The sequence below is a fragment of the Echinops telfairi genome, unplaced genomic scaffold (assembly GCF_000313985.2).
Source record: "Echinops telfairi isolate 266 unplaced genomic scaffold, ASM31398v2 ScPeMD7_7475;HRSCAF=8513, whole genome shotgun sequence".
Lineage (NCBI taxonomy): Eukaryota > Metazoa > Chordata > Mammalia > Afrosoricida > Tenrecidae > Echinops > Echinops telfairi.
In genome coordinates this window covers 3,549,065-3,571,834 of record NW_022111379.1, presented here as the reverse complement: position 1 = coordinate 3,571,834, position 22,770 = coordinate 3,549,065, and the positions used below count along the sequence as shown (strand labels likewise).

The 22,770-nt window shown below is 55.6% G+C and overlaps 1 protein-coding gene and 1 long non-coding RNA gene across 2 annotated transcripts in view; one reads left to right on the top strand and one right to left on the bottom strand.

Moving 5' to 3' along the window:
* The window catches only part of ITGA11 (integrin subunit alpha 11), a 121,054-nt gene that overhangs the window by 95,084 nt on the left and 3,200 nt on the right, over positions 1–22,770 (top strand). Inside the window, exons 15-28 of the mRNA XM_004711943.2 lie at positions 1,098–1,228; positions 3,220–3,386; positions 4,763–4,905; positions 6,363–6,473; positions 9,486–9,571; positions 10,266–10,473; positions 13,269–13,367; positions 14,091–14,167; positions 15,618–15,707; positions 16,947–17,037; positions 18,196–18,309; positions 18,498–18,584; positions 19,551–19,661; positions 19,775–19,870. Of these exons, the coding sequence (XP_004712000.1) occupies positions 1,098–1,228; positions 3,220–3,386; positions 4,763–4,905; positions 6,363–6,473; positions 9,486–9,571; positions 10,266–10,473; positions 13,269–13,367; positions 14,091–14,167; positions 15,618–15,707; positions 16,947–17,037; positions 18,196–18,309; positions 18,498–18,584; positions 19,551–19,661; positions 19,775–19,870 (1,611 nt within the window). The remainder of the gene's footprint in view (positions 1–1,097; positions 1,229–3,219; positions 3,387–4,762; positions 4,906–6,362; positions 6,474–9,485; positions 9,572–10,265; positions 10,474–13,268; positions 13,368–14,090; positions 14,168–15,617; positions 15,708–16,946; positions 17,038–18,195; positions 18,310–18,497; positions 18,585–19,550; positions 19,662–19,774; positions 19,871–22,770) is intronic.
* Positions 395–11,061, bottom strand: LOC123521181. The gene is made up of 4 exons (XR_006679651.1): positions 10,585–11,061; positions 9,678–9,813; positions 6,710–6,850; positions 395–1,264 (listed from the first exon to the last, which is right to left on the bottom strand). It is a non-coding gene; the product is annotated as an uncharacterized LOC123521181 (long non-coding RNA).

The window sequence follows — 22,770 nt, the reverse complement described above, 5'->3', positions numbered from 1 at the left end:
GTAAAGCGCATTTGTACATTCATTGCCCTCATCATTCTCAAAACATTTCCTCTCCACTTAAGCCCCTGGCATTAGGTCCTCCTTTTTCCTCTCCCTCCCTGCTCCCCCCTCCCTCATGAGCCCTTGATAATTCACAAACTGTTATTTTGTCATATCTTGCCCTGTCCGATGTCTCCCTTCACCCAGTTTTCTGTTGTCCGTCCCCCAGGGAGGAGGTCACATATAGTTCCTTGTAATCGGTTCCTTCTTTCCAGCATACTCTCCCTCTACCCTCCCAGTATTGCCACTCCCACCACTGGTCCTGAAGGTATCATCCGCCCTGGATTCCCTGTGTTTCCAGTTCCTATCTGTACCCGTGTACATGCTCTGGTCTAGCCAGACTTGCAAGGTAGAATTTGGATCATGATAGTGGGGGCGGGGAGGAAGCATTTAGGAACCAGAGGAAAGTTGTATTTTTCATCATAACAGGTGTATTTATACTGAATGGGGGAAGTCTTTTTTTTACCCACTTTCCAGATCCAATTTGCATACTATATATTCTACCTATTTAGAGAGTGTAATTGAATTTTGGGGGTATATTCACAAAGTTTATAAGTCATCACAATCTAATTTTTAAAACATTTTTGTACCCCTTAAAAATTCGGTGTCCACTTGCAGTTACTCCCCATTAGTCCTCTCTCTCTCTAGTCCCCAATCCCTGGCAACTACTAATCTACTTTTGGCCGCCATAGAATGGCCAGATCCGTGTATTTCAGATACATGAATTGATAGAATGTGTGGGCTCGTGTGTCTAGCTTCTTTCACTTTATCATTAAGTCTTCAAGGTTCATCCATGTGGCGTGCGTCAGCCCTCTGCATGAGGGCTTCTGAGATACGATATTTAATCCCAAAGAATGACTTCACGGTAGGACGTGCATGAAGGTAGGGGCTATGACAGGCCAGAGGAGGCACAGATGTGGTCTGGGGAAACTTCTGATGGTTTCAAGGGGGCTCTGGCCCTGACTCCCAATGATAGCTGCACCCCTTAGGGTAAGGTGGCCCTACCCTTCCTTAGCCACCAATGCCTACTCTCCGCACTCCCTGTCCACCCTCTGCAGAGAATCTCAGCCTCCGAGCTCGCTCCTGGCCTCCAGTATTTCGGCTGCAGCGTCCACGGGCAGCTGGACCTCAATGAGGATGGGCTGGTCGACCTGGCTGTGGGTGCTCTGGGCAACGCTGTGATCTTGTGGTTGGTTCCCCGACTTTCCTTGTCTCTTGGGTTCTCCTGTGGGCCACAAAGGGTGTCAGGGTTTAAACGATCTATTTTCAGTATCTCTGACCCTTGTCTTTAGCCACTGTCAGCCAAGCACCATCTCACGGTGGTTGTTTCTTACAGGATCACCAAGAGTTATCTGGGAGCCCAAATCCCTTTCCTCAGTACTCAGTAGAATTCTAGGACCTTATGTCTTTAGGGCTAAAGGCCCCAGTTAGAATGTCCACTAAAAGTTCTGACTGCACTCGGGCATTTCTTCCACTTCACCTTTCCAGCTACTGAAAGAGACAGACAGAACATATCCGGACCAACTAGAAGGATCATCCCTTCTCTCCTCAAGTGAGAGGATACTTATGTCACACAGAGATATCTTTCTCTTTCCACCCAACTCCCTCTGACCACTTAGTGCTTTTTTTTAAAGGGAGCTCATTTCTGTGAGCCGCACCACCAGTTCGGCATTTGGACAATTTTAGCAATGGCTTGCGCCTTTTTAAAACCCAAACCTGTCTTTGATATGTAAATTGCTTCCTAAGAGAGTGCACGTATTTTTCCATGTGTTAGCCACTTTTTGGCAGCTATACTCTACTGTGTTCTAGGTGAACTTTATACAAGTTGGGTACTCATTCAGCAATTCACACCCAAATGGTTCTGTGAATACTGGATAACTTTTGAACACCCCTTTCCCCCCAAATTATCATAATTTGAGCTTTTTCAAATATACCTTGAGATTTTTTCCCACCATAAATATTAATAACTTACAGAAAACCTATAAAATACAGAAGAAAAACCACTCCACATCCCATCCCCTTAATGTTACCACTGGTAACATGATGGCAGCACCTTTGCCCTCTTTGTTCCCCTGCATGTAACTCCACACGAGTGCCATTCCACGCCCCAGACCATTGTTAAAAGGCATTAAACAAAGCTGAACTAGGACTTCGGGGGTTGGGGGTGGGTGGGTGGAGGAAAGAATGCAACCCTGGCCCTCCAGAATATTACAGTTCCCTGGAGGAAACGGTGCAGTCTGGGCTCCTATGGCCAAAGCTGAGGTGTTAGTGTTTGTGGGGCAAGGGGCAGAGCAGGTGGGAGGGAACTGGGAAGCAGGAGAGGAGAGCCAATCAGAGGGGCGCCTTCCTGAGCTGGCCACAGCTTCACAGCCTTGCAGCTAAGTGTCCCACAACTCAGGACGGCTCTAGAGAGGCAGTGTAGAAGCTCTGCCTCTGGCAACAGCCATGTCCTTTGTACCCCCTATTTCCACGGCCAAAGCCTGAGCTGATCCACATGCCCAGGTAGTGTCCCCTGGCCCCTCTAGGTGGTCCTGGGAAAGGCAAAGTCACACAGGTGCAACATGACCCAGTGTGCAGATGCCATGATCTTCTGGAGGCTGAGCCACACGTCAGGGACTGGAGGCTGTGGATGGCTGCTTCAAAGCCATGTTAAAGTTATTTGCTATGTCAGCACCAGCCAGGAAGCAATACAAGTGACCGAGGCCAGGATAGGGAGTAGACATGGCCTAGTGAGACTCTAGTATGATACATAAACTAAATCGCTTACAGGAAACAATGAGTCCTTGTGGTGCAGTGGATTAGCTGCAATGTGGCCATCAGGATTTTTTCTCCACCCTCCTTATGATCCTGTCTACTGCCGGGGCTGGGAATCACCACTTTAAAGGTGACCAAAAAGCACAGAAATATCATCTGTGGCGAGGACAAACCCTGGGGAAGTGATGAACCACCTCAAGGGACTATGAGGTGCTGAGCTCCTGGTCCACTAGTCTATGGCTTTACCTGATTCTCTGGCAGCTGGCAACTCTGCTGCCTGACCAGCCCCGTCCCAGCCCCTCGCCCTCCAGTACTGGCTTTGCAGATTTCATTCCCATGTGGTTTCTCCATGCTACCCCCCATCCCCGTGGTCACAGTAGTCACCTGGTTCCTCCCCTCCCCAGCTCACTGGCCTTCCTCCTGCAGGTCCCGCCCTGTGGTGCAGATCAATGCCAGCCTCCACTTTGAGCCACCCAAGATCAACATCTTCCACAGGGACTGCAAACGCAATGGCAGAGATGCCACCTGCATGGCCGCCTTCCTTTGCTTCACCCCTGTCTTCTTGGCACCGTATTTTCAGGCGGAGACTGTCGGTGAGCCAGGCTCTGCTGCCCTCCCTACCCCACCAAGTCTCTCCCCCTAGGATTTCTAATTGCTCCCCCCAAAGCCTGGGCTTTCTCAGAAATGAGCGGTGAGTGCTAGGGTCTCCTGCTAGACGCCAGTTTACAGTCCTGGAGAGGTGCAGACAGTTCGCCTTCGACTACTAACCTAAAGGTTGGTGGCTCAAACCCACCGGGTAGTGCTGTGGAACAAGAGTCTGGGGATCTGTTCCCATATGATTAGAGCCAAGAAACCCCTGCTCTGTAAGTCATGACGCAGCCCGGCATTGGAATGGACTCAACAACAAGGGGGCTGGAGGCCCACTCAGTACTCTGAGCACAGGCACTAAGTCTCTGTCTCTTTGGGGGTCATGGTGTGTGCTCCAAGAGGGGAGGGGTGATCAAAGAAGCAAAGGTCAGAGGAGGGAGTCTGGCTACAGAGTGGAGCCAAACAAGGGCCTGAAAGCAGCAAAGCAAGCTGATGGGTGGAGCTATGAAGTCAGCCTACATCCAGGGACAGTCTGGCCCAGAGGCCCAAGGGAAGGCCTGGAAGCCAAGCATGGAGCAGTACAGACCCCAGATGCAGTGGCCACCTCTCAGAAGTGGGGGTGAGGCAGAGGACTGTTTCTGGGGGTCAGACTCCTGCACAGGACTACCCTGGGCCCAGACAGGCCCCAAAGTGGCAGCTGTAGGCTCTGGAACCCGGCTGGGCCAGCACTGAGGATGGGGGCTGCAGAGCGGCTTCTGGACCCAGGAGGAGGACCAGCCAGCTGCAGGACAGGCCTGTGTCCCAGGGGAGAAGAGAGCAAAGGCAGGCCCGGGTGGCTACGCCTTCTCTGTGCCTTCCATCTCTAAAAGAAGGAAAACTCGAGGGCCTGAAGCAGACTGAGGGCTGGTGGAGATTCAGTCAGCTGAGCTGAAGGGCTGCAGGCCACCCCTCCAGCCGGGGTCTCAGGTGTGAAGAGCCAGCAGGGGGTCTGGCTGGTCCCCTTACTGTGGGCAGGAACTGGCCCTGCATGGCCTCTGAGGGCACCTTGGGCAAGTATAGAAGGGATGGGGGAATGTGCTGACTCGGTTGGGGGGGAGGGGGACTCCCACTGGACCATCGCCCTGGCCCCATCCTGTCTCCTCTCCTTTCTCTCCATGTCTCCTCCTTCTCTGTTTTCCTTCTCGGCCTCCTTCTGCTCTTCCACTGTCCCTCTGCACCCTGATCTGCAGGGAAGAGTCTGGCTCACCCTGGGGGAGATGGGAGGCTCTTTCCTGGCCAGGCTGTCCAGCGACTATTGTAAAAGCCAGATTGGAGGGAGGGGGTGAAGAAGGGAGGAGATGCATCCATCTCCATGGTCTCCCTGCCCTCTCTCCACCTCCAGGCCTCAGGTACAATGCCACCATGGATGAGAGACGGTACACTCCACGAGCCCACCTGGACAAGGGTGGGGACCGATACACCCACAGGACTGTCCTGCTCTCCTCTGGCCAGGAGCACTGTGAGAGGATCAACTTTCATGTCCTGGTGAGCCTGGTGCCCCTGAACCCTTCAGCAGAACCCAGGCTGCACCGCAGACGGGCACCTGCTGTGGGAGAGTCAGGGAACCCAGCGGTAGAGCCCGGGGACCCTGTCCTGAACTTGGGTCACTCTGGATGCCACGGCGTGCCTCACAGAAAGGTCCCTGGAACACACTGCCCACCTTACTGTGCTACTCCAAACCCCTCCCGCCCGTCTCCTGTGATGTGGCTTCCTCAGCCCCATCCAGAGAAGGGCAGGAGTTCAGTGCGATCTAGCTGGGAGAACTGCAGCCAAACTGACCCCAAACCAGTCGATTCCAGCTGGATAGACCTGCCCCCATGGGTTTCCAAAACTATAACTCTTTATGGGAGTCGAAAGCCTCATCTTTCTCCCTCGGAGCGGCTGGTGGTTTGGGACTGCTCCCCTTACAGTTAGCAACTCAACACATAACCCAGTAGGGGGTCTAGCAATGAAGGGCTGGCCGGCAGCGGGGGCTGGAGTGGAGATGACGGCCAGGTGAGGTGGGCCCAGGCTTGGCAAGCTGTGAGGGGGAGCTGGCAGAGAGTGAGCCAGTGGTGCCCGCCCCGCAGGGTGGTGGCCTGGTGCCCAATCTTACAAACCAGGGAGAGGGTGACAAATGGGCCCTATCTAGAAGCACCCAATACCCAAGTCTCTGGATGCACGCAGAGGCACTCGGCAAACCGGGCCCAGTGGGTCACTAGCCAGAGGGAGAGAAGAGCGAGCAGGTGGAGATTCCTGAGGTCTGTCGATGTGTGACCCCCTCTGACGTATGTGTGTGTGTGTGTGTGTGCCCTGAAGTCCCAAACCAGCTGTGTGCGCAGGCCCAGAGCACTCGTCAGAAAGGCAGGTCCTCAGGCCGCAGCCTCTGAAATTCATGGAGCCCAGCAAGTGGTGGAGTAATAGGCTCCCCAGGGCGTTCTAGCGTGCCCTAAATTTAGAATCACACCCTTAATACCAAGAAGTTGATCCATCAGGAGTTGCTGGTGCCACGAGGAGAATTTGTTAGGCAGCTCTAAGTACCCACTTTGTTGATCTTCTCTGCACGGGGCAGCCTGTCGCCTCTGCTTCGTTCATGCTATTTGTTCAATGTGTTTACTGAACTTGTTCCTCGCTGGGGAGAGAAGGGTGGCGCCATCAGATCATTGAAATCCACCTGAGAACTCGCTTTAGGAGGTCGGAGCAGTGAGGGGCTGTCAGAGGCTTCCTGGAGGCTGAGGACTTGGGGCTACGGAGGTCTGTGTTGAAGGATGAGTCGAACTGAGTTGGCCTAAGCTGAACCCCAGGCCCCTTAGAGCAAGCCCCCATCCACCGCTGGCAGCCCCACCATCTATCTGTCACCTGGCGTCAGAGGAGGGAATTCCAGCTCAGCGTCAGTGGTCATGGCCCGGAGACTCATGTTCCCTCCTGCCCGCCCTCCCCACTCCTTCCTCTCCTTCCAACAGGACACTGCTGACTACGTGAAGCCAGTGGCCTTCTCAGTAGAGTATGCCCTGGAGGACCCTGACCAGGGTCCTGTCCTAGACGATGGCTGGCCCACGACCCTCAGGGTCTCGGTAAGTGCTGGCATGCTGGGCACACAGTGCCCCAAGGAAGGCAGGGAAGCCTCCCCCTCCCCAGGTGAGCCCACGGCACAGCTCTCTCACCTGGGCTGGATCCATAGATCTTACAATTCAACAGCTCAGGAAGAGCTGCACAATCTTTACCACAATCAATTTTAGACCATTTGTATTTTTTAAATTTTGACAAAAATATACACAAAACATTCAGCAGCAAACTCGGGATGGCTAACCTAGAAATCCAAGGAGAGCCCAGGGAGGGCTTCCTAGAGGAGGTGACTTTGGACTGGGCCTTAGGAATAGACACCATTCAGCCACACAGAGACGGGAAGGGTGGATTTTTCTTCCAGAAGAGAGCATAGCACAGGTGAGGCCTGGAAGTGAGAAAAACGGTGAGAGAGAGCTGGACCAAAGACAGTCTGCCGACAGATCATGGGAGGTTCAAGTAGCAGCTGAGTGGGGGGAAATCTTGTTCATCCGCAAGTTAGATCCCTCCTTCCCGGGCTCAGTCTGCACATGTTTGGTTCTAGCACTGTGACAGCTGGCCCCTGGAGGCAATGCTCTCAGTTCTGTGGATGAGTGCAATGGTTGCTTATCACATTGAAGTGGTCCTTGCGATCGCTCTTCTGAAGGCCATTGTATAGTTCAAGCTTCTTGAACTGAGTGCTCAGGACCAGGCTGATAGAAGACTGCTGACCTCTAGGGTAAGCCTCCGGGCGAGAAGGGCACCACAGGTGGGATTTGGAAGATACAGTTTGCTCACTAGCTCTACCGGGCTTCACTGACTTCTTTGCCGTCTATGGCCTGGCTGCTGCAAACCCGCCTTGTGAAAGGGAGGCTGGAGAGAAAGGTGCCAGGGCACTGCGCTCTGAGCTGGAGACCCCTGTGTCCCGGGCAGCGACTGTCGCTGCCCTCCAGTTTGCCCTGGATGACCCCCCACTTAAATGTGCCAGGCAACACCACCAGTTAGTGTAACCATATCTAGGTTGTGAATGCATACGATCAGTGTCTGCCCTGAAAGCATGGGAAGCATTCCCAAGAAGGGATCGTGAGAATGGGCTCTAGAGCTCATTGTCACGTGATTTTCTCAGACGGTGGCATCAGGATGTGTGCCAGGGCTGCTTCTGGGTGGTGGAGCCTGAGACTGCCGTAAGTTCTCATCAGACCCTAAGTCCCTGCTCTTCTGAACTGGCTGCACATAGCTGATTCTCAAACATCCTCATGCTGTGACCCTTTAATACAGTTCTTCATGTTGTGGTGACACCCCCCGCCCCCCAATCATAACAACCATTTTGCTACTGTTAAGAATCAGGCGACCCCTGTGAAAGCCATTTGACCCCTAAAGGGGTCGCGACCCACAGGTTGAAAATCACTGTTAGAGTCTAGCAGAAGCCAGTGCCTAAGACTAAATGATTGCTGCTGAAGCTGCTAATCACAAGGTCAGCAGTTCAAGTCCACCAACCGCTCTGAGGGAGAAGCTGTGGCTGTCTGCCCCTTTCAAGATTGACAGCCTTGGAAACCCACAGGGCCGGTTCTACTCAGTCCTACACGGTTGCCGTGAGTCTGCATCAACTTGGTGGCAGCAATTTAAGCTGCTTGCTAGGCTACTATTTGACCTTCAGGTGAAGTTCAGCAAAGAAAGCAGTCATGGAGTCAATGCCAACCCCTAGCGACCCCATGAGACAAGGCTGTAACTCCTTACAAGAGTAGGAACCCCGTCTTTCTCCTGGGGAGTGGCCGGTAGTTTCAAACTACTGACCTTGCAAGTAGCAGCCCAGTGTGTAAGCATTGTGCCACCAGGGCTCCTTGAGGAGGAGGAGCCCGTTCCTTCGAGGCTCTCGCTCTCACTCAGGGCTTCTCTAGGCCTGGTGTCCTCAGCTTCTCTCCCATCTTCACATGGCATTTTCCCTCCATGTGTGCTGGCCCACTGGGCTCAGCATTGGACTGCTAATCAAAAGGCTGGCAGTTCAAATTCACCAGCCACTCTGCTCCATGGGGAATAGATGTGCCATCTGCTTCTGTGATGATTTAAGTTCACTGCCATCAAGTCAATACAGACTCACATGGCCCTAGTGAGTTACCTAAACTGTAGTTGTTCGTGGAGGGGCTGGGGGTTTCAAACTGCTGACCTCATGGATCACAGCCCACTATGCCGCCAGGGCTCCTCTGTGAAGATTGACAGCCCAGGGAATCCGGCAGGGGCTGCTCTGCCCTGCCCTGTCAGGTCACTGTGAGTTCAAATTAACTCAGCAACAGTGTGTTATACCGAATCTACTTACAGTATAGCTTAAACGTGATTAGATTTAAAACACGCTTCACGCTGAGTAAATACCATGAACACAACAGCAAACCCGAATCCCAGTTAGCACTACATCCACAGATATAAAAAAGCCTTTGAGCCAGGTCAGCTTTCCAAGGCTGGAAGTCTTCAGGAGCAGGCACTGTCAGCTTTCTCCCACTAAGTAGCTGGGGTTTGAACCAGCAGCCTTGCAGTTAGAATTAGCCCAGAACAGCACCAGGGCTCCAACTCCAATACATATTCTGGGGGGGAGACAACATGATCCAAAGCCTCACTGACTGCCCATGGGTGTGAATAGCTGTTTCCTCCCCTGAACTTCTCTGTCCCTTCACACATATTTTGTCAGCCTCGAGCCCCAGTACCCTAGGCCCTGCCCCCTAAAGCTGCTGCCTGGAATAATTCCCCCAGCTCGGTGCTGCCTGACTGCAGGGGACCCTTCTGCTGAGTGGAGCTGTGAGCCACAGTATCCCTACAAGAGCATACAGGTGGTGCTGCGGAAGGGACACAAAAGGCAGGGCCCGTGTCCATTGGGGAGCAGAGAGGAGCTGTGGAGGCAAGGGGTGGCATGGCTGGGGACAAAGCCATAGCTGAAGGCTGTGGTGCCCTGCCCAGCAGCCCACAGCTGGCTTTACCGCCCACCCCAGCCACCCACAACTGGTTCTCCCGAACCCCCCACCTCCACCTGCCCACACCTGGCTCTCCCCGCCCAGGTGCCCTTCTGGAATGGCTGCAACCAGGACGAGCACTGCGTCCCGGACCTTGTGCTGGACGCTCGGAGCGACCTGCCCACTGCTCTGTGAGTCAGCTCTCCCCGCCCTCCCTGTCCCCTCCCTGCTGGGCTTCCAGGTCCTTGGACTGGTTCTCAGAGGCAGCTTTGTCGGAGCCCAGGCTCTGCCGCTCACCTGTGGCTGTGATCTTGTGCAATCCCCTGCCCTCTGTGAGCTTCAGTTCATTCTCACCTCCGGGAAAGGAAACACTAGTTCAGTCTGACTTCCTCAGCGTTTGTTTAGACAGGAATCCGGTGGGGGGGAGCCCGCCCTACAAAACAGACAAAGATAGAGGTTAGGGGCGGGGGGTTAAAATTCCAGACCAGGTGAGCTCAGGGTTCACTGGCTGCACAGCTGGGCTTGATGGGAAGGGGACTCAGAAAGGACAAGCAGGCTGCCCCCTTGCCCCTGGAGAAACAAAGTAGCACTGAAGGCAAAACAATGAATGATACCATAGTTTAGATTTAGGCATTGTATTTGCAAATCAGTTATGTTCAAGTTTGATCCAACTTTGAGATGAGTTACAGAAGGTTTTATATATATCTTTAAATAGCTCACCCAAACCTTACAGGGCAATGAAGAAGCAATTAACCGACCAGGAGTTTATGTTTATCTTTGGGGGGACAGCTATGAGAGGGGCAGCCAGGGTCTTTGAGGATGCTTGCTCGGCGTTATTCCCAGCCACGCCCTTCCCACCGGAGCCCGGGGTTTTGCTTCCCGCAGGGAGTACTGCCAGCGGGTGCTGGGGAAGACCCCGCAGGACTGTGCCGCCTACGCGCAGTCCTTTGACACGGCAGTCTTCATCATGGAGAGCGCGCGGCGCCGGGTGGCCGTGGAGGCCACGCTGGAGAACCGGGGCGAGAACGCCTACAACACACGCCTGAACATTTCCCAGTCGGCAAACCTGCAGTTCGCCAGCTTGATCCACAAGGTGAGACCTCGGCGGCCAGCGCGGGCCCAGGAGCCTAAGAACACCTGCCAGACCCGGCCCCCTGCAGCCCACCCCCAAACCCATCCTGGACGGTCCTGTCCCCTCGCTCACCGCCCTGGATGGCCACGGGGTGTCTTCAAGCTCCCAGAGATTTTGTGGAGAGGCCGGGGAAGGTGCGTTTGCGTCCTGCTGCAAAGAATCATCAGGCCCATCACCCGGGGCCCAAGCACACACGCATCACGGCGCACACACATCCTCTGCACGGTTCCTCCTCCTCGCCCCCTGACCCAGCTGGCACAAGTCCTGAGGAAAGGACCAGTGGTCTGTCTTGGCCAGGCTGGGCACTTAGAGGGCCCTCGGGACATGTTTGTTTAGGAAACCGTGTCAGGTGCTAGGGCTCGGATACAAAGTCCCCTCAGGCAGGCCCTGGCCTCACATTCCTCAGTCTCGTGCACTTGGGGCTCAGAGCACAGCTGGGACCGAGGTGTTGGGGGGCTGCAGTCCTCACCTCTACACACACACCCTCCCCTACACACACACACACAGGAGCATTCCTGCAGAGGGGTGGGAAGCCAAAGAACTGAGACCACCCCCTCAACAGACCCCTAGAGCCCCATGTCAGGGCTCTGCTACACCCTCTACTGCCAGAGTGGAGCTGGAGGGCCCCCCCCCCCCTTGCTCTCACAGCCCAGGGCGTGTGTCTGTTAGGCCCGTCAGCTCTGTCAAGCCTGCGTCACATGCTTGCCTGGCCTAAACCTGACAAGGCCAGCCCTGTGCCTGCTTGGGGCTTTGGGGGCTGAGCAGAGGCAGAGAGAGAAATGACAAGCTGGGGTGGGCCCACAGCCTGCGTCCTTCGGAGGGTGCCTCCCCTCAACCCCAAGGGGGGCTTAAGCTCCACTTCCTTTTCCACCTCTTGGGGGAGGGGTCAGAGGCTGAGAGTCAGATGACCCCCCAGTCCAGCTGACCCTCCACTTGGTCAAGGGAGGCTTTATGGGGATGAAGCAACTCTGATAGTCTGATGATGAGCCATGTTTTGCTTTGAGTATGGAAGCCCTTCCGATCAGTGCTTTAAGCTCAAGCCAAGGCACTGCCATGGCCCTCCAGTTGGTTCTACTCAGTGACCCCATAGGACAGAGTAGAACTGACCCTGTGGGTCTCTGAAGCTGTAAATATTCACAGAAGCTGAAAGTCTCGTCTTTCTCCCTTGGAACTGCTGGTGGGTTTGAACCGCTAGCCTTGTGATGAGCAGCCCCACGTGTCACTTCCTGCACCATCAGAGCTCTTGCACACACGTGCAAAAACGCAGGCCGACCACCTGCCCCGTAGACATGCACCTACCTGCAGGCCCTTCCCACCAGAGCCTATACCAGCAGGCGCTACATCCCCGTTTGTGTCCTGCATGCCTGTCTCCAGGCCGTGCCAAGCACCGCACGTACAGATAAGAACCATGAGAGCTGCCACATTTTGAGGGTTGTAATCTTCTGGGCATTGAAATAGGCATTTACAGGTGTGAAAGCATTTAATCCTCACAGCCCTTGAATGAGTGAGGTGTTGGCCCCATTTAATACATGGGGACACTGAGGCCTGTGAAAAGGAGGGTGTGGCCAACCCATAGCATGAAGCTCCTTCCCTCGCCTGTGCCGGGGGGCATCCAGGCTAGGCCAATGTGCCTGACTCCCACAGGCCAGGCTGTCTGGAGGTGCCTCCCCCTTAGACGCAGGGACCAGCCGCCTGCTATTCAGAGATAGGGAGTGTTGAAGGTACTGGAAGCCCTAGGAGATGAGAAGGAGACTGCTGCCTACCTCCCCCTGCCTGCCAGTCAGATGGCGGCGGCAGCAGAGGTCAGGAGTGCTCCCCAGGCTCTGGAGCACATGCAGGCCCTGCCCTGGAGGGCAGGCTGGCCACAGGTGCACAACTTGTCTGCAGAATGACTATCACCTGAGGGAGAGGGATGCTTCAGAGGGCACAGCCGCCCCTCCTTAGCACCCCCAGCCCAGATGGGGCTCCAGGCCTTAGCTGCAGTGTGGGGCCCCGGCCAGTAAGGAAGCTGAGCTGGGGCTCCAACCAGTCCCACGGCTGCCCCCTCCCCAGCCTGCAAACAGGGATATTCATACACTCCTTGCTTCTCAGCAAGGCTGGCATATGGGGGAGAGGCCAGTCTGCAACTGGGGGGAGCCCCCTGTAGTGAGCAGGGATGAAGGAGCCCTGGAGGCAACATGGCTTCTGTTTCAGTCTGCCAACCACAGGTCAGTCAGCAGTTCAAACCCGCTGCAGGGGCAGTTCTAAAGGCGGAGTTGACTCAGTGGCAGTGAATGAGAGCCAGGAGACCTTGGGCTGAGACAGAACGCATCATTCTCTGCTCTCAGCAGGGAAGATTGACCGCTGCTGGACGGGGCCTCAGGAAAATGTCCCCAACAGGCCCTGACCAGGTCAGCCTACGCCCTGCCCACTGCTTTTCTGGATTCCATCATGTGAGACCCCAGAAACCTCATTTCATGGCTCAAAGGGAGCCATGTCCTGTGCTAGAGAGACGTGTGGTCCAGCAGAGGGTGGGAGCTAGGGAGGCAGAAGAGCCCCAGGCAGAGCTGCCTTTCCCGTCCCAGCCCCTAGCTTACCGGCTCACTTCCTGCCCCCACGACCCAATAGGCCTGTGTGCCTCCCTTCCGTCCCCCAATGCCACCCCTCCATCACACATCTTGCTCCCAGTGCACAGCAGGGGCCGTGGGGTGGTCCTGAGAGCAGGGAAGGGTCTCAGCCCCCACCTCACCGCTGTCCCTGTGCCTCCCCTCCCCCAGGAGGACTCTGACAGCAGCATCGAGTGTGCGAATGAGGAGCGGCGATACCACAGGAAAACCTGTAACATCAGCTACCCCTTCTTCAGGGCCAAGGCCAAGGTGCAGGCTGGGGCAGTGTGGGGGTGACAGGCAGGGTGGGTTGGTCATTGGGAGGCAAAAGATAGGGGAGTTTACAGAGGGGAGATCGAGGGGCGGAGCTTGGGGACTAGGGGGCATTATACCTTTTCAATGTTATTGATTTTTGTCCCACTAAGCGATATTCAAACAATCGATTATTTAGCCATTCCCAGGGCTGGCAGCCCACCCCTTCTTGGGCAGCCCCACTGTCCTTTATCCTAAGAAACTTCTCAGGTGTCCACCCTCTTTGCCATGCTAATGAGGGGCCAACAGAGGAACTCACCTTCGTGAGCACCTGCTATGTGCACACAAACAAAAGGCACACTCTGGCAGCAAGTCCATTCTTGACTCCTGCCGACCCTGGACTGATTCATTGGGGGAGTAGGAAGTCCCGCCTTTCTCCCAAGTGGGAAGCCCTAAAAAGTGTGGGGTAGGAAAACACACACACACACACACACACACACACACACACTTCCTGCAGAGCGTGCCCTGTCTGCCTTCACTTAAAAACGAGAGGAGGCACAGTGGTCCCTCAGACAAGGCACTCCATTCACAAACTTGTTTTGGGCTGCTGCTCCCTAAGCCCCCACTCAATCACATTACTGCAGGCAGTACTTGGCCTTCCTGCCCCACCAATTCCACACCCACATAAGGCCCAGACACACAGCCCCAAGTTGCCCTGCTCAGCTGACTTCTCTCTTGCAGGTGTCCTTCCGCCTGGATTTTGAGTTCAGCAAATCCATCTTCCTGAACCACCTGGAGATCCAGCTGGCCATGGCCAGGTCAGGCACCAGCTTCTTCCTGCTCTGCGGCCTGCCACTAGTCCCTGCAGGCACTGTATCCCGTGCCCAGTCACGCCCAAGTGGAGCTGCGCTCCGCCTGGTGCTCTGGCTGCTGCTTAGAAGTGGCCCTTCTCCCAAGGCGCCTCTGCGTGGGCTCGCACCCAGCCTTCCAGTGAGCCACTGAACACAGGACCTGGGCTCTTTACAGGGCATCAGCCCTCAACCACAGCCCCTTAAGTTAGGCAAAGCAGGGTCCCTCCCCGCCCCACCCCAAATGAGGCTCAGAGAGGCTCAGTAAATTTCCCGACACACAGCATGTAACCAGCAGCACTCCTGCTGTGTGTTCTGCGGTGGTCTCTTTCCCTGTGCGAGCCACCTGTCTGTACTCACCTGATACCAGGAGTCACCCTCATCCTTTCCCTGTGGGCAGAGAGCGGGATGCTGTCCACTTGGGGCTCAGCAACAGCCAAATCCCCCCGAGAACTTTCCCACACTGAGAAATAAGTTCTCTGGGCCAATGAACACGCACACATACACACACCCTCATAAACACATGTGCTCACACACATACACTTCTGAGTCACTCACCCGTATACACACATATACACCCTCACATACGCATGTGCTCACACACACACATCCTAGAGTCACTCCCACACACACACAGTCCAGAGTGTCTCTCTCCCACCCTACCCCCCATCCCCTGGGGGTCACCCATGGCATTCCCAGGCCCCCTGCTGCCTCCACTCAGAGCCCAGTCCTGCCACACACAGCACAGGCGTGGCCAAGGTGCACACCATGGTGGGTGGGGATTTGGTCTGGGGGAGGGACACTGTGGGGGTGTCTGTTGTGTGTCCTGTCTAAGGAAACAACCATGCTGGAGTAAGGCTCCCCGAGGGAATCAGACAGTGTGTGCAGCGAGCAGAGTCATTTACTCTGTGAAAATGATTTGAGCTGGTAGGTCCCTGTGCTCAGCTGGGAAGGGAAGGGCATGTGACAGAGCTCCCGCGATATCTGTGAATTTCACCCACCAGCCTCTCCACAGCAGCAGGGCCCTGCAGCCAACCCTCTGGAGCTGTGAGGAGGACTTTCTCCCTGGATTCGAAGTTCCCTTCCCTCACAGGGCAGCAGGCCTCTGCTGCGGGCATGAGCTTCCCCCTGCCATCGCCCAGCTTCATGAGCTGGCAGAGGAGCAGCTCAGACAAGAAGCCAGTTGGCAAGGGGGGACCTCCAAGCTTAGTCCCAAGTCTCTCCCCGGTCCCATGCACCCAGAGGTGCTACGCCCATGAAAGCAACAGGCACAGCAGCCACCTGCCGTCCGTGGCCCCGCAGGACGCCTGAGGCCCCCTCCCTGGGTCCCAGTGCTTACCCTCCAGTCCGCCATCCACCCCGCCCGTGACAGCCAGAAAGCCAGGCTGTGCGGCTGAGCTTCTGCCCAATCTCCTGACAGCGACAGCGATGAGCTCGAGAGCACCAAGGAAGACAACACAGCCCTCCTGCGCGTCCACCTCAAGTACGAGGCTGACATCCTCTTCACCAGGTGGGCCTGGCTGCAGGCAGCCCTGCCCCCGGGGAGGGACTGGGAAGAGGCAGGTTCAAGATGGGAGCACCCTCTGGAGCAGGGGTCCTCAAACTACGGCCCGCGGGCCACCCGCAGAGAACATTGATCCGGCCCGCCCGCTGGGTGTTTTTGTCCCGTTTGTTTTTTCACTTCGAAATAAGATATGTGCTATAGTCCGGCTCTCCAACAGGTCTGAGGGACAGTGAATTGGCCCATTTAAAAACTTTGAGGACCCCTGCTCTACAGGGCTTTAGTGGTCAGAGGGCCCAAGCCCCAGCCCAGGCCTGTGTCCCTGGAGGATCCCTGGTAAGGAGGGAGGCAAAGTAGGGGAAGGAGGAGACCCAGGCCTGGCCCTTGGGGAGCTCCCAGCAATGGCAAGGGTGAATGGGGGTCTGTAGGAGTTATCTGCCCCAGGCTAGGCAACACGTGGAAGAATTGTCTATAGAGAATTTAAAAACAGTCACAAGACAGTGTAAGACACGAAATAACAACAATCATACATAATTGATCAAGGGTTCAGTAGGGTGGAAGGGTAGAAGAGGGAGGGGGAAAAGAAGAGCTGAGACCAAGGGCTCAAGTAGAAAGAAATCGTTTTGGAAATGTTGTAAAAGCCCCCCAATAAAATGATTAAATAAAAATAAAATAAAAACAGTCCTAACACCTATGAAAAGTCAACTGCACCAACATATCTAAACAATGTCAGTAATAAAATATTCCTCCACTGCTCTGCTTTCCAACCTCCCCACTCCCCTTGGCCCCAGTCTGATGGGGAGTCAGCTCCCCACCCACCTCCCACCTCTGAGAGCTCCCATGTGGATGGAGAACTCAGGGCCAAAGCACAGAAAGCAAGCTCAGACCTGCCTCCCCGCCACCCATACCCTGCGACTCCTAGAGGCTGGACAATATTGCAGTGCACAGTGGACAGGTACAGTCTCAAAATCTAGGGCACACGGGAGAAGAGCTGTCTTCTCGCCCCTGCCCGCTGCGTTCCCACTCGCTGGGCAGACATTGCTAATGGATCTCAGAGTGCATTCCCACTAAGCCCAGACCAGGCCTCTGAATCCTGCCAGCACTACAGGCAGGCAGCCAGTGGGTAATGAGGTGAACCTATTTTTCCTGGTCTCAGGAGTTGGCAGGCTCATGTCCACACCCACTTTCCTGCATTTCTTTGTCCTGACAACCTGGAGCTCACGGCAGCCCTGTCCTCTGACCCTGCAGGAACAGCAGTCTGAGCCACTATGAGGTCAAGCCCAACAGCTCGCTGGAAAACTATGATGGCATGGGGCCTCCCTTCAACTGCGTCTTCAAGGTAGGACTGGTGGGGCGGGGCTGGCTGAGGGTGAAGGACAGGAGCTAGGGGACAGGGAATCTGTAGTCATCGTATTGCCCGCGTCCCGCCTCCATCCTGCTACCTTGTGGGTGGCAAGGCACTTCCCCTCTCTGGGTTCTCACTTCTCTGGAAAAAGGAGGTGGGACCAAGTATGTCCGTGAGGATTAGGGTCAGTTGCACATAATGTTTAAGACATTTAAAACACAACGATGACGGCAAACCAGAACGGGGTCAATCGCACTGGGGAGTCTTCTCCTCCATAAAGCAAGTCCAGGGTGGGCAGCTTCCCAGTCAGCCCAGACTGGCCTCCTGTCTCTCAGCTCACAGCTTCAGGGCACCCCTCAGACCAAGGTGGCTGCTGCTCTGCTCTACCTCGGTGCTCACTCCGGCAGCAGGGAGATGGGGAGAGAGCGGGCCCTCCTGTGCAGGAGCCCCGCGGGCAGCATGTCCCCTGACCTCTGCTAGCCTTCCGCGCGTTCCTCACAGGGAACAGGCATCAGGCCTCCCCTGTGGAAAGGAGGGAGAGTGAGGGTCTGCAGCCAGCTTCCCTCAGAGTCTCCAACAGGTAGGGCCGAGTTCCCCCACCCCGAAACTGCTCTGAGTGTATCAGCTCCTCTACAACTGTGTGCAGCTGGCATTTCAGACACACCACAGCCTGGACTGCTTGTCCAAGAGGGGGTTAGCAGCCTGCTCAAGGTCACAGGGGTCATACGTGGCAGCCACCCCGCGATACGGATCCCCTCTTTCTGACCCCAAAGCACCATCAGTAAGCACTGCTGCTTGGGCACAGAGCATCGTCGCCAGAATGCAGACTAACACACGCTCATTGTTCATCCCCTCAGCAATCCATAGTTCTCTCTGGTCGTAAATGAGGGGCTGTCACCCCCCTGCCCTCCAGCCCCCACTCCTGGCCTGTGCCCAGCACCCACCTGCACCAGGCCACACAATGTCCCACACGACTGCAAAGGGCAGCGGCCCCAGTAGCCCAGCTGCTTGGGTGCTTTCTCACATGCCACCCCACCCCCACTCCCACCCATTCAACCCCCAGGGCCCTGGATGGGCCCTTTGCACCCCTCATTCTCCACCCTGCTCCAACTGCAGCTGGGTGCCAACCCCTCCCCATCTCTGGCTACACAGCTCCAGAACCTGGGCCTGTTCCCCATGCACGGGGTGATGCTGAAGATCACCCTCCCCATTGCCACCAGGGGCGGCAACCGCCTGCTGACGCTACGGGACTTCCTCACGGACCAGGTACCGATGCCCTCTGGCTTCAGGGAGGGGACAAGAGAACAGGTCCCCTACGTGACCCTGGCCCCGTTCTCCCAGGCCCTGGGCCAGCTGCATCTCCCATGGCAAGAGGTGAAGGGGCCCTCTCCGGAAAGCCAAGTCCAAGTGGGCGGAGCTGGTGGTGAGGCTGTGCACGTGTGTTCTCTGTGCAGGGGAACGCGTCCTGCAACATCTGGGGGAACAGCACCGAGTACCGACACACACCCTCCGAGGAGGACCTGAGCCACTGGCCACTGCTGGTGAGTGCCAGAGCAGGGCTGGTGGGGCGGTGGGATGAGCACATGCAGAGAGAGGGCCGCTTGCAGACAGAGCAGTTGTCAAGGCCAGTACATCCATGGCTCCTGCCACTGCGTCAGCTGGGCCCTCTCTGCCCTGGATAGGAAGAGCAGTCCGGGGTTCTATTCTCAGGGTCTGCTCTGCCTCCAAATGCCCAGTTCTGAGCAGGCTTTGGCCCCGCATCATCCAGACAGAAAGCGCAGCTGCTTCAGGGGCCTTCTTCCCGGGGGGCGGGAGGGGGCCGGGGTGGAGAGGGACTGGGGGCAGCAAGACAGCAACACAGCTTTCACTGAATACATTAATTACTCATCTGAAGATTTGTTGGGGCTTTCTATTAATGCCACTGTCAACAACTGCCGTTTTCATTTTTCCTCTCAATCTGTATGAGACCTTATGAAACTTTTTTCTCGCCTTCCTGCTCTGGCTAGGACCTGGGAGAAAGCAGAAGACGTGGCAATTTGATCCTGTTTCATTATTTAAACATGAGACTCGCTGACAGGTTTAATAAATACCCTTTGATCTGATTCAGGAATTTACCTGGGAGTTCTGACTTCATCTGTCGCGATCATAGGACTTTTTATTGGTACAAAGGGGCTTCCAAAAGTTCGTGGACAAATTCCAGGATCTTTTCATGCTGTTCTTCCACGAACTTTTTGAAGCTCCCTGTATGGTCGTGACAGTGAGGGACTTCCCAATGTGGAACCAAACGTCTCTTCCTGGAATGGGCCCAGCCTGGCCATGACGCTCCACTTCAAGCAGATGATCAGACATATCCACCTGACTTTCGGCTACCCCTACTCCCCTGCCCCTCCCTCCCAGGAGCCTGGCCAAGCAGCCATCTCTGGTGACCCAAGGTCTTGCCCACGTCCTCGTTCCTCACTGGGCTGGCCACCCCCCTCTGCTCACCCCGAGACCGTTTCCTCTTTCAGAATCACAGCAACTCTGATGTTGTGTCCATCAACTGCAACGTCAGACTGGCCCCGAACCAGGATAGCAGTTTCCGCCTGCTGGGGAACCTGTGGCTGAAGTCTCTAAAAGCAGTGAGTGGGGCCCCTGGGCTGGAAGGAGTGGGTGCTGTGGCAGCTCCCACGGGGGAGGCAGGAAGGAGCTTGCTGCTCTGGGCCAGACTCTGACCAAGCCTCTGTTTGCGCAGCTCAAGTACAAGTCTCTGAAAATCACACTGCACGCGGCCCTGCAGCGGCAGTTCCACAGCCCCTTCATCTTCCGCGAGGAGGGCCCCAGCCGCCAGGTGAGCCCCCACCCACCCCCAGAGAGTTTCCCAACACCCTCTGCCCACCGCTATGCCAGGAGAGAGATGGCAGAGCCCAGTAATAGAACACCAACTGGAGAGAGAGAGAGAGAGAAAATGGGTCTGAGGAGAAGTGCAAAGTCGGCCTGGGCTCGGGGAGGGGTCCAGACACTGCTGCTGCTGCAGCACAACCATGCTGGGGGGCAGAGGAAGGAGGAAACCTTGTATCTGTATGTTTTACACACTGGAAAGCTGGTTTCGCCCAGCCCTGTGTGCCCCCAGGGGGGCAGGAAGCTCCCAGCCTTGTCTCCTGGTCCCTCTGCACTTAAGATCCAATTGTCTGCATTGGGGGGCGGGCGGGGCTGGCAGACACCTGGACCGGGTTGACTGAGTGAAGAGGTCTGATCTGCCACGGACAGGCCGCAGTCAGGTCCCGGCAGGGCTGAAGCTCTGTAAGTACACCCAGGAGAAAATGAGACACCGGTCTCAAAGGACAACCCACAAGCCCCCAGGGCTGTCCAGTCAATACGGACTCACAGCAGCCCTCCCACACAGAGTAGAAATGCCCCCTAGGGTTTCCAAGGCTGTCGCCTTGCTGAAAGAAGACCCCATGTCTTCCTCCTGGGGAGCAGCTGGTGGATTCAAACTGCTGACCTTGGGGTTGGCAGCCAGGCATTTTTATATATGTGTCACCATGGCTCCTAAGGAGGCCCCAAGCCAAAGTCAAATCAAATCCACTTCCATCAAGCCTGTTCAGACTCATGGTGGCCCTACAGCGTTTTCCTTCCAAAGTTGTAAGTCCTTACTGCTGTAGCATTCTTCCACAGTGGATTTGACCTGCTGGGCTTTCCAATAGCAGTCTACTGCTTAACCACTGCACTACCAGGGCTCCTTAAGGAAAACGCAAGCCTACTAAGGCTGTAAATCTTTTTAGGGGCAGATAGCAGTGTAGTGCTCCAGTACAGCCAGAGCCCCATAAGAAAAATGCTAAGCTTCCGACCAGGCGTCTGGCTGGGACACTGCTGCCCTCCACTGGTCAAATCCCAGTACTGCCAGTCGGCCAGCCTCCTGGTGAGGTCTAGCATAAAGGCGGTGGAGTAAGTACCACCCCTACAAAGCAGGGGCCATCAGAACAATCCTGAGCAGCAACAGGGGCAAAACCCCTGGAAGTCCACGCACAGGAGCAAAGTCCCATGGGCACTCTTTATTCATGCATGCATGCATGCATGCACTCAGCATTTGCTGGGTGCCCCTCCTACGGCCCCACAGGGCAGGTGGCAGTCTTAGGCAGACGGGACAATGGTGGCAATTGTGGCCACAGTCAGGGTCAGAGCAGAGCAAGTCCAGGGAAGGCCTCCCAGAGAGAGACTGAGTGAGAACTTGGGATTTGAAGATGTTACCAACCCCTCCCACCACCCACACCACCCACCGCCACACCCTCCCACTCATCAGGGGCCAGTCCTTTAGGGAATTTTTCTTCTCTTCCCATCCCCCACCCTGCCCAAATCCCTCTTGTACACCCCCACTTCTCAGGAACCCGGCTACCCAAAGACCAAGGCTTTGTCACGCCGGGGTGGGAGAGGAGCAGAGCATAGTGCCAGGCCTGGGGGTGGGGGGATAGGGAGAGACAGGAATGTACAAGGGACCTGCCACTTGGTGAGCCCTTGCTGCTGGCCACTGCTGGCCAGTCCCTAGACCAGACATGTGATGGCACGTCACCTCAGTCATTCCTCACGACAGCACTGTGAGGCAAGCCCACGGCCCCCCATTCTCAGAGGCGGAATCGGAGGCTGTCTGTGAGGAGGCATCAGGAGCTTAGTGAGTCCCCAGCCAAGCCAGGGCTCTACGACACTGTTGCAGTCAGTCACTCAGCAGATACTTATGGAGTGCCTACTATATTCTAGAGGAACCCTGGTGGCCTAATGGGTACACCGTGGACTGCTTACCGCAGGATCAGCTGTTCGAAACCGCCAGCTACTCAGAGAAGACTAAGCTTACTGTTTTCATAAAGAAAACCCACAGGGGCAGTCTACCCTGCCCTATAAGGCCACTTGACGGCAGTTCCAGTTTTGTTGTGCTTGTTATACGTGGTCCAGGAGACAATGCTGGAAGCCTGTACAGGGCATGTCGGTGCACATGAAACCCAGGCGGTGAGTTCCTGCGGTGCTGTTCTTGCTGGTGCACTGGTACCGACAGTCCCGGTCCCATAGAGGACCTTTGTCCTACACAGACCGTCTTCAGCATGCAGGCCTGCTTACCTCATGCTTGGCTGTAGCTTTCCACCCCTTGCAAGTCCCAGACATGATCACATGTGTTACAACGAAGAGCTGGAAGGGCACCCAGAATTATGAGCTGTGTTAGGAGCCCTGGTAGCACTGCGGTTTAAGCACTGGGCTGCTAACCACAATGTCAGCAGTTCAAACACACCAACCAGCAAAGATGAGGCTGCCTGCTCACAAAGATTTAGTCCCAGAAACCCTAAGGAGTCGTTCTATGTCCTATAGGGTCCCTGTGAGTCAGGACGTCCAATGGCAGTGGGCAAGCATGGAGGTTGGCAAAATCCTCTCCTTAAGACCAGTGAGCTAACAGTGGAGGTGGGGAGGAGAGACCAGGTTGTAGGTATTTGTGGCATATGGTTATGCATTGGGCTGCTAACCACAAAGTCCGCAGTTCGAAACCACCAGCCACTCCTTGGGAGGAAGATGAGACTTTCTACTCCTGTAAAGAGTTAGTCTCAGAGACCCCCGGGGGCAGCTCTGCCCTGTCCTGTAGGGTCGCCACGCATCGTCACGGACAGGATGGCAGTGTGTCTGGTTTCGAGTTGGAGGGGCAGGCCGAGCTGACAGACTCCCCGTGGGTGTGGCAGAAAGAGTGGATGAGCAACAGGAAGGAAAGATGGT